Source organism: Lactuca virosa, chromosome 1 (genome assembly GCF_052849685.1).
Source record: "Lactuca virosa cultivar CGN04683 chromosome 1, Lactuca_virosa_CGN04683_v6, whole genome shotgun sequence".
Lineage (NCBI taxonomy): Eukaryota > Viridiplantae > Streptophyta > Magnoliopsida > Asterales > Asteraceae > Lactuca > Lactuca virosa.
The window spans coordinates 12,373,606-12,383,585 of record NC_136426.1 but is presented as its reverse complement, the minus strand read 5'-3'; the positions used below and the strand labels follow the sequence as shown (position 1 = coordinate 12,383,585).

Below are 9,980 nucleotides of genomic sequence, written 5' to 3'. Positions count from 1 at the left end.
CTAAGAAGAATGGTAAAGAAGTATGTACATTGAAATTAAGGAAAAAGTCAGAGAGGATACTAAAGAAAAAGTTGGCAAAAAAGGTTGCAGGCAAAAACGGTGAAGGTGATACATCAAGCAAACCAATGGACTTGGATTAAAGTTGTTTTGTTTTTGGAGTATGTTAGTTACAATGTAAGGTCTTTATTAAATGTGTCTTGATGTTATGGTCTTGTTTAGTTTGTTAACGTGTCTTTAAAACACCAAGTTATGACATTAATGAATGCATGGATGTATGATGTTTGTTATTCTTTTGAAACATGAATGTTAGTTTCTTTAGTTTAAAACATAACATGAATGTTTGTTTATAATTGTACTTCCAAGGTAATTCGACATAACAAATAACAATCATATAACAATGTACTTCCACATAACAATGTGGTAGCACATGGGCACATTTCATTACAAAGCATAACATCATATGCAAAGCAAAACAATGGTTATAATAGGAACTACATTTCATTTCATTCATCCATTACAACTGAGGTTATTGTCTTACCAAAAACCCCCAAAAATTTGGTTCTAAAAACCAATACATCGTCAATGGGCACCACTAGTCAAAATAACCAACAACACATAACCTAATACATACATATAATACTAGCAGATGACGGAATTAGACAAAAAGAAACAACCTTCGACAACCCTGATAACCCAAAATAGACTAATCGACATCGTGCTAGCTACGAACTAAACTACACCCACCAAAATCCCCATCCACTGCAGTCGACGCAAACACGAACCCCGATCAACGACATCACTGCAACTCCAACAACACCCATCATACTCCTTATCCTTTTCAAGTAGCATATCTCCTCCCTAAATCGCCAAGCTATTGTCGCACCTCATCTCTCAATTCCTCCATCTGCACTTGGATTTTCATGGCGTGAAGTTCGGAATCAGTTGGTAAGTCTAGTTCCGAAGCTCTGAAACCACCATAAGAGAAGCTTTGTTCTGAGGCCATATCCTTGACTTATAGGTGGGAAAAAAACGAAGTCGGTGGTATTATGTGAAGGTTACGGATTAGGGTAACAAAGTGGTAGGGAAGACGGATTTAAGGGAAGACGGATTTATAAGGGGACCATTAACGATGACTTGACAATTCTTGGGGACCAAGATTACAACAGTAATATTTCACGGTGGTGCCACATGTCACGAAAATATGGGATAAACCTTTTACAATCGGTAAAATGATGTAATTAAACGGTCAAATGAAAGTATATTCCTTTAATGTGCAAAAAAAATAGTTTAGTGACCTTTTAAAAAAAACGCGAAAAGTTCGATGGGCTAATATAACATTTGCCCATTTGTTTTTCGAACATTGATCTCCTTCAATTGGAACACATTATAAAATTCAACCAATAAATAATGATCAAAAAATATCCCGACCAATCCAAGCCTGCACTAACCACGCGCCGGATCTTCATCTAGTTAATATATAAGATTGATAATGATATGTAATAAAATCTTAATAAATAAAAGGTATTAAATTTAATTTTTATATAAATGTAAGGGATGAATTTAAAAATGTTAGAAGTTATTAAAAAAATAAGATTGATATTATAGAAACCATTATTATATTAAAGAAAAAAGAGGAAAGCGACCATAAATATATATCCCCTGAAGTGAAAGAAACTTTACATCGTTCATGTATTTAAGTTTTAGTTCATGTATTTACCTATTTTTTCAACTGCAAATTTTATCTAAAAAACTCATGAAAAATGTGGCATTTGAGGGAGTGAAAGAAACTTTACATCGTTCATGTATTTAAGTTTTAGTTCATGTATTTACCTATTTTTTCAACTGCAAATTTTATCTAAAAAACTCATGAAAAATGTGGCATTTAAGGGAATAACATTCCTCCTTCAATGAATTATTCATTTCCTTGTTACAAATACAACAAACAACTTAATTATTTTAACACATTTAAATGTTTATTATTTTCTAAAATATTTAAATAGCCAACATTTAAAAAAAATGAATCAGAAACTAAACCGGGTTAACCCACCCATATCCTCTATATATACCTTTTAGCTCTACATCAAATTAAAACTTGTTCAACAAAATCTCCATAACGAAGAAGATAAAAAAAATTATTGCAAAATATTTGTTTATTTTTTAAATAGATTTTGCGATTCATAACAATTTTATATTTGTTGTTCTAGTTATATATATATATATATATATATATATATATATATATATATATATATATATATATATATATATATATATTATACTATATTATAAAATATATTAGTCATATCGTATATGATGAACGTGTATGTAACGTCATTTAATTGATTTATTCTTTTTCTTGTTTTTTCATTTTATATATTTTTGAATATTTTTTTAAAAAAAATCGAAAAAAGTTATATATATATATATATATATATATATATATATATATATATATATATATATATATATATAAAGATCTAAATATTTGAAAAGTTTGAATTTATAAGAAAAATGAAAAAAATAGTAAATTCTTAAAATTAAAGTGTTTTTTCTCTTTAAATTTAAACAAATAATTTAAATAAATAAGCAAAAGAAACTAATGGGCTTTAATTTAGAAATTTTGAAATTAAAAGATAAATTCTTTAATGAAATTGATATCCATTTATACGAAATTTATTGCAATTATTATATTTGAATACCATGTGAAATTTAATAAAATAGAAAAATTATAAAATGACATGTGAAAAATAATAATTTAAAATAACCACAAAATGATATGTGACAAAATAAATGAGAGTGTGATATGCGAAGAAAAAGAACTTTATTTATTTGAGTAGATTTTGCAGTGGGTCTTTCGAAGTGTCTGTTAGGAAAGGGGATAGTCATCTACAATTTATGATACAATTTTTTTACATGGTAAAAAGATACATTTTGATCAAGTTTCTACCATTATGTAGTTTATTTGGTTTTATATTTTATGAAGTATAAAAATAATTTTTATATTAAATATTTTTGGTAGACCGATATTAGTAGGTTAAAAATAAGATGTATCTAATATGTCTGTTTTCTTTATTAAATCGTGATTAGATGCTATATTATCTTAAAAGAAAATAAGAAAATATATCTCGTGTAAATATGAAAAAGGGTATAAACTGATAAAAATCCTAAACGTTTTTTCATCTAATTAGGCTATGTTTGGCGTACTAGCTGAAAAGATAGTTGTTAGATAAAAAACTAGCTGATAGCTGAAAAGTTAGCTGATAAAAAATGACGTTTGGTAAAACTAGCTGAAAAATATGAAATGAGATAAAAGGACATTTAAAATAATGTGTTTTTATAAATAATTAAGGGGTATATTTGGAAAAAATTTAAATAGCTCCTAAAAAACTAGTCTAACTAGCTTTTTAAAAAGTTAGCTTATAAACTATTTTTTGGTTTGCCAAACATGACAACTTAAAAAAGCTAGTTGTGGCACGCCAAACAAGCCTTAATATAGTATAAGATTGATAATGATACGTAATAAAAGCTTAATAAATAAATGTTTATTAAAAGATATTAACTGTAACTTTTATATAAATGTAAGGGGTAAATTTAAAAGTGTTAGAAGTTATTAAAAAAATAAAATTGATATTGTTGAAACTATTAGTATATTAAAGAAAAAGAGGTAAGCAACCATAAATATATCCACTGAAGCGAAAGAAACATTACATCGTTCATGTATTTAAGTTTAAAATTACCCTGTTTTTTCAACTCTAAACTTTATCTAAAATGAAAAATGTGGGATTTTAGGGAATAACATTCCACCTTCAATGAATTATTCGTTTCCTTAAGTAGTTACAAATACAACAAACAACTTAATTATTTAAACAGTTTTAAACATATTTATTATTTTCTAAAATCTTTAAATATACAAGAGTCAATAAACAAATCAAAAACTGAACCGGGTTAACCCACCCATATCCTCTATAAATACCATTTAGCTCTACATCAAATTAAAACAAACTTGTTCAACATATATTGAATCAAATTTGTCATACAACATGCTTGTTCAGCAAGAAAATGTCATCCGACCTACTGCTAATTTTCCTCTCAGTGTTTGGGGAGATCAATTTCTCGCCTATGAAGAGGTATGCGAACCTTTAAAAATGATGATGAATATAACAAGTTATTGTGTCTAATATACAAGCACAATATCTTAATTATATATTCATGCTTATATTTAAGATTAAGATAATTGTATTTGTGGTCTGCGATGAATTGTATATCTTGGATGTTCTCATCCATTGAATTTCAATCAAATTTAATAGTGACTTATTTTAAAATGAAACAGGAAGATCAAGATGGAGTAGATAAGGCGATTGATGACTTGATAAAAGAAGTGAGAAAAGAAATATTGGAAACTTTAAATAATCCCACGGAACATTTAAATTGCTTAAAACTGGTTGATGCAATTCAACGCCTTGGCATTGCATATTATTTTGAAGTGGAGATCAATCAAGCCTTGCAACACATCTATGATTCATATGGAGACAACTGGATTGGTGCAGGGACTTCCCTTTGGTTTCGACTCATGCGACAACAAGGCTTCTTCGTCTCAAGCGGTCGGTGTGCATGCATGCATAACTTCTATTTATTAATCATGATGTGATATAGAAAGTAGCTATTAATGCCTTATATGAAATGAAACAGATATTTTCAATATATATAAGGATGACAAGGGAGAAGCTTTCAATGAGTGCTTAAAAAATGACATTCAAGGATTATTCGAGTTATATGAGGCTACGTATATGAGTATTCCGGGTGAGGTCATATTAGATGATGCTCTTGATTTCACAAGAAATCGTCTTTATGAGATAGCAAAGGATCTTCTTTGGAGCAACTCTACCGTTTCTACAGAGATATATGAGGCACTAAAACAACCTTTACATAAAAGGTTGCCAAGACTTGAGGCTTTGCGCTACATACCTTTTTACCAAAAACAAACTTGTCATAATGATTCTTTACTAAAACTTTCCAAGTTAGCGTTCAACGCACTCCAATCTCTGCATAAGAAAGAGCTTAGCGAAATAACCAGGTATGTAGAAATATATAACCCCGACCTCCCTTTTTGTATATATATTTTTAATATTCTTGGAAAATCTCTCATAAACACTCATATTACTACATGTATGTAGGTGGTGGAAAGTCTTCGATGTCCCAAACAATCTACCTTATGCAAGAAATAGATTGGTTGAATGCTACTTTTGGGCTTTAGGAGTGTACTATGAGCCTAAATATTCTCAATCTAGAATGTTCTTAGCTAGAGTTCTTGCAATGGAAACACTTTTTGATGACACTTATGATGCTTACGGTACTTATGAAGAACTTCTGGTTTTAACGGAAGCAATCCAAATGTAGGAAAAAGAGCATACATTTGTCAACTAAAATAAAATATTTTACTCATATTTGTTTATTTGTAGGTGGCCAAGTGCATGTTTGGATGAGCTTCCAGAAAACATGAAACTTATATACCGAATACTAATGAATCTTTATGAAGAAATGGAGGAAATCTTGGCAAAGATGGGAAAAAGCCATCACCTTAACTATGTTCAAGAGGCGGTAATTTTCAAAACGTTCTAGTTGTAATCTTATTTTTCACAAATTGAATAAGGTTGCATAAAGTTATGGTTGTAAACACTTTTCATGCTTTCTCATGTTCCCAAAAAATTCCAAACATTTGATTTTTTTTTTAAATCGCATATCTATACTTAGCTAGGGCAAACGAGCCGAACAAACAAGAGAAAATGTTTATATATTTATGTTCGTTGGTTTAAGTTAGTTGAATAAACATGAACACATACACGAACGAATTTTCTTGTTCAAGTTCGTTTGTTTAACAAATTACATTGTTCATCTATGTTCGTTAAGGTCCTAAACGTACATAAACGGCCATAAACGAATGAACATAAAAACATATGAACATAAATGAACAAACGTTAAAATTTGATCGTCAACATTTGTTATAGGTTGATCCTACAATGCCACTCTTTATATTTTTATGTAATCTAGAATTTCTAAAACTTAAACTGGACTAGAAGCTGTACTTTCACTAGCACCAGTTTTATAATATTAAATATATAATATAATATAAAAAGCAAACATAAATGTACGAACAAGACCATTCTTCATGTTCATTCATTTAATGTGACGAACAAAAAATATTGCTCACGTTCCTTCATTTATTAAATACGGATATAAACAAGCTTTCCATCAAACGATTCTAAAACCATCCACTCAACATTTGGTTGATTTACAACCCTAATCATACCTTTCATTTTTAATGTTTTTCAGATTTCTAATTTAGATTTATATTAACAACCTTCCATTTGTTTTGAATAAGAACTATTTTTGTTTAAAGTCCAGTCTCACGATTTATTGTAGTTAGGTTTTATGAAACGTGAAAAATATTATAATTGTGTATCTTTTAGTAATTATCTTGAAAATCAGCTTTTGACTATTATGGTTATTAAAAGGAAATAATTTTTATTTTTTAAAGCTATATATTATGATGCATGTGATGTAACATATGGTTGTTTCAGATGCAAGAATACATTAGAAGCTACATGACTGAAGCAAAATGGACACATGAAGGGTACATACCAACAGTTGAGGAACATATGGAACTTACGTATATTAGCAGCGGATATAAATATACTCTAGTAGCAAGTTTTGCTGCCATGGGTGATGCGATAACTGACAATACATTCAAATGGGTCCTCACTAATCCTCCTCTTGTTAAAGCTTGTTGTGTGCTTTGTAGGATCATGGATGATATTGTCACCCACAAGGTACATCATATCTAACTTAATTTTGCAGTTCTATAAAGTGATTTGTCTATAATCATTAAATAACCAAATTGAATTATCATATACGATGAAAAAATCAAGTTTTATTCATCATTGGATATTATGTTAAGTGATTGGTGCTAATTTTGAGGACTTTGACACCAATGTAGGAAGAGCAAGAAAGAAACCATGTGGCTTCTGGAATTGAATGTTACATGAAGCAATTTGATGTCACTGAACAACATGTGTATGGGGTGTTCAATGAGAGAGTTGAATATGCATGGAAAGAAATGAATAAAGAGTCTCTCATCTGTAAAGATGTTAATATGCATGTAATTATGCGGGTAATCAATTTAGCACGTGCGATGGATGTTCTATATAAAAACAAAGACCATTTTACACATGTTGGAGAAGAACTCATAAGTCATATAAAGTCTCTTGTTGTTGACGCTATCATCACATGAGTTTCAATTCGTCAGGATCTATTATGTACCATGTATTTGGAAGATGAATCATTGTCTCTAGTATATGACTTATTATAGAAATATAGAATAAGATGTCAAGTCCTTTGGTGTATGATAGTTTGAATGATCGATCATGGCCTACATGATCACATCGATGTTTAATTATATTATGTGTGATATTTTAATTTATGTTTGTATTTCCAAGCTAGAGTAATAAAGTGTGATCCTGCTTTAAGTTATTATTCTATTCGTAGTGGCATTTTAATGTGACACGATACCATATAAATGTATGATATATAAAGGATGCACATTGTGAATATTAATTTTTTTTTTCCTTTTCCTTTTCTTTTTTATTACATTTTCCAAGTTAGTGTGAATTGTTTTCAACCTTATCAATATGCTAAATGTTAAAGACGGTTCCTACAAAAATTGGTACTAAAAATTCATTTTTAGATCTAATGGTCTTTGCTTACGTCTTGGTCTCACGAGTCCAATATGAAATAACACATATGTATAATAACATATCACTTTTTTATCAACAAGAATTTCATCCAAAAAACTCTTATGGTTGTTGGAAGTTATGAAGGAACTACCAAGTTGGATAGTTTCATTTGTTAAACATAGGTGAATGAAAGACCTATAAGTACATTTACAAGGCTTTCCTTTGGCTTTAGTGGAGATTAACAGATGGGCCAAGTCTACAGACGTGCATAGCCGAGTCGTGGACTTGAGAATTTATGATTTTCAAATTGGTTTTAATTTTCTAACTCTATTTTTTTAATTTTTCCGATATCAAGACATTTTTTTTCTACCTTTCTTATATCATATTTGTTTGTGAAAGATCAGAATGATTTCCGAACTAAACTTGATAATATTCATAACAATAATAGTTTTTATAACGTTTGGTAATTAATTGTAATTAGGGTTGTAAATGAACCGAACGTTTGGAGAACCGTTTGGTAGGAAGTTCGTTTATTTAATAAAAGAAGGAACATGAACAAAAATTCTCGTTTGTTTAGTTAAACGAACGAACATGAACAATAGTATCATTCGTTCATTTATGGTGTGAATGTTTGTTTATGTTGTTTGTTTATGTCCATTCGTTTAAGTTTATTTATGTTTATATATGTTCAATTGTTTTTTATTACATTTCTATATAATATGTTTGTTTATGTTCATATATGTTCACTTGTGTTTGTTTATCTTTGTTTGTTTTTGTTGTTCGTTTTGTGTTTGTTTATCATGTTCATGAATAAAAACGAACGGACATGAACAAGAAAACTCGTTTGTTTATACGTTCGTGTTCGTTCATTTGTTCGGCTAACTTAAACGAACGATCATCGCAACATCCTAAAATTTAAGACTAGGTTACTAAATTAAATAAGTAAATAAATAAAAGATGATTTATGTAAATAAATCATTATGGGATAATCATATCATTAGTTGATGTGAAATTTAGAAAGTTAAAAGTAGAAATGATAACGCTTCAAAGTCTAAGGCCAAAATTGTCAAGTTGGCAAAGTGAGTTGATCAAAGAGTTGACTCAATTAATGGAATGGACTAAAAAAGTTACATAATGGATATATAAGGACTTATTATGTCAAAACTTAAGTTAAAATCGCAAAATATGAGCCTATAGTGGAAATTTGCAAAATAAGCAAACTAGAACTATGAAAAATGAAGGAAATAAGATGCACACTTTCTTCCCTCACTCATATCAGTCGTGTTTTATAACGAGGAAGTGAAATGGCGATTCAATCTGAAGAGAAACCCTAGGAGTTGATTTCAAGCCCTCTTGGTTCATTTGGTGTAATTTATGAAGAAATTAGGTGGCTCAAGGTATACTTTCTTCCTCCCTTACACCCCGTTCCCGAGTTGTAGCAAAGAAAAGAAGAGAAGAGAAAATAAAGTAAGGAGAGAAAAGAAAGGAAACAAAATTTGTCAATTGTGTTCCCGAGTTGGAGAGAAGTGGAAGGAAAATTAAACCTTTTGTTCTTTCTTTCCGAATCCTTCCAAATCGGAAGGAAAGTTATGTCACAACTAGCATTTTTAGCTAGGAAATTCTGTTTTTAGGTAAACATCAACTCTTGTAAGTCTTGTAATCTAAATGAATATCATACTCTATGCTCATTCAAATACATCTCATATGTCCAATTAAGGGTTGGAAACCCTAAAATCCCGGTTCAAGTTTAATATGAATTAGGATTCTTTTATTGGGCTAATGGACCAATAAACCTTCAACTTGACTATTTTGGGCCTAGGAACCCTAATTTGGCTCTAATATGACCCACATCCATAAAATCTTAGCATTTTGGGCCATGTGAGCCTAGAATGAACCTTCTTATTTCTAATGGGCCGTAACTTTTTTTAAATTGGGCTTCATTGGGCCGTGAACCCTCATAATGGCCCAATGGGCCGAAAAATAATTTTTGGGCTTCATATATTCGAAGAAGACTAATAATGGGCCAAATCAATTCATCATCATCTCTCTTAAGCCCAAATTCTCGGCCATTACCCATTGTCCATTATGCTTATTATTAAAAAAAACGGGGGGGGGGGGGGGGGGGGAAGTGAGGAAATTTATGCATTAGACACCTCATGTTTGCATGGTGGTCTTCCATGCAAACATCACCTCACCATCTTTCTCTCTCTCTTCTCTTATTAACCTCGGCCAAAACCCCCACCATACCAC

At 30.2% G+C, this 9,980-nt stretch overlaps 1 protein-coding gene across 1 annotated transcript; it reads left to right on the top strand.

The window, feature by feature from the left end:
* The first annotated feature begins 4,040 nt into the window (after positions 1-4,040).
* On the top strand, positions 4,041-7,288 carry LOC145103765 (alpha-isocomene synthase-like). Its single transcript, XM_079041027.1, has 7 exons — positions 4,041-4,127; positions 4,331-4,601; positions 4,690-5,074; positions 5,175-5,393; positions 5,460-5,598; positions 6,579-6,827; positions 6,995-7,288. The coding sequence occupies exons 1-7, from the start codon at positions 4,041-4,043 to the stop codon at positions 7,286-7,288; spliced, it is 1,644 nt and encodes a 547-aa protein (XP_078897153.1).
* Positions 7,289-9,980: the final 2,692 nt, after the last annotated feature.

Excerpts from the sequence above, each read along its gene's own strand:
- LOC145103765 (XM_079041027.1), top strand. The coding sequence starts at position 4,041 with ATGCTTGTTCAGCAAGAAAATGTCATCCGACCTACTGCTAATTTTCCT. Across the intron at positions 5,394-5,459 it reads TTAACGGAAGCAATCCAAAT|GTGGCCAAGTGCATGTTTGG; the intron begins GTAGGAAAAAGA and ends GTTTATTTGTAG. Across the intron at positions 5,599-6,578 it reads TTAACTATGTTCAAGAGGCG|ATGCAAGAATACATTAGAAG; the intron begins GTAATTTTCAAA and ends TGGTTGTTTCAG.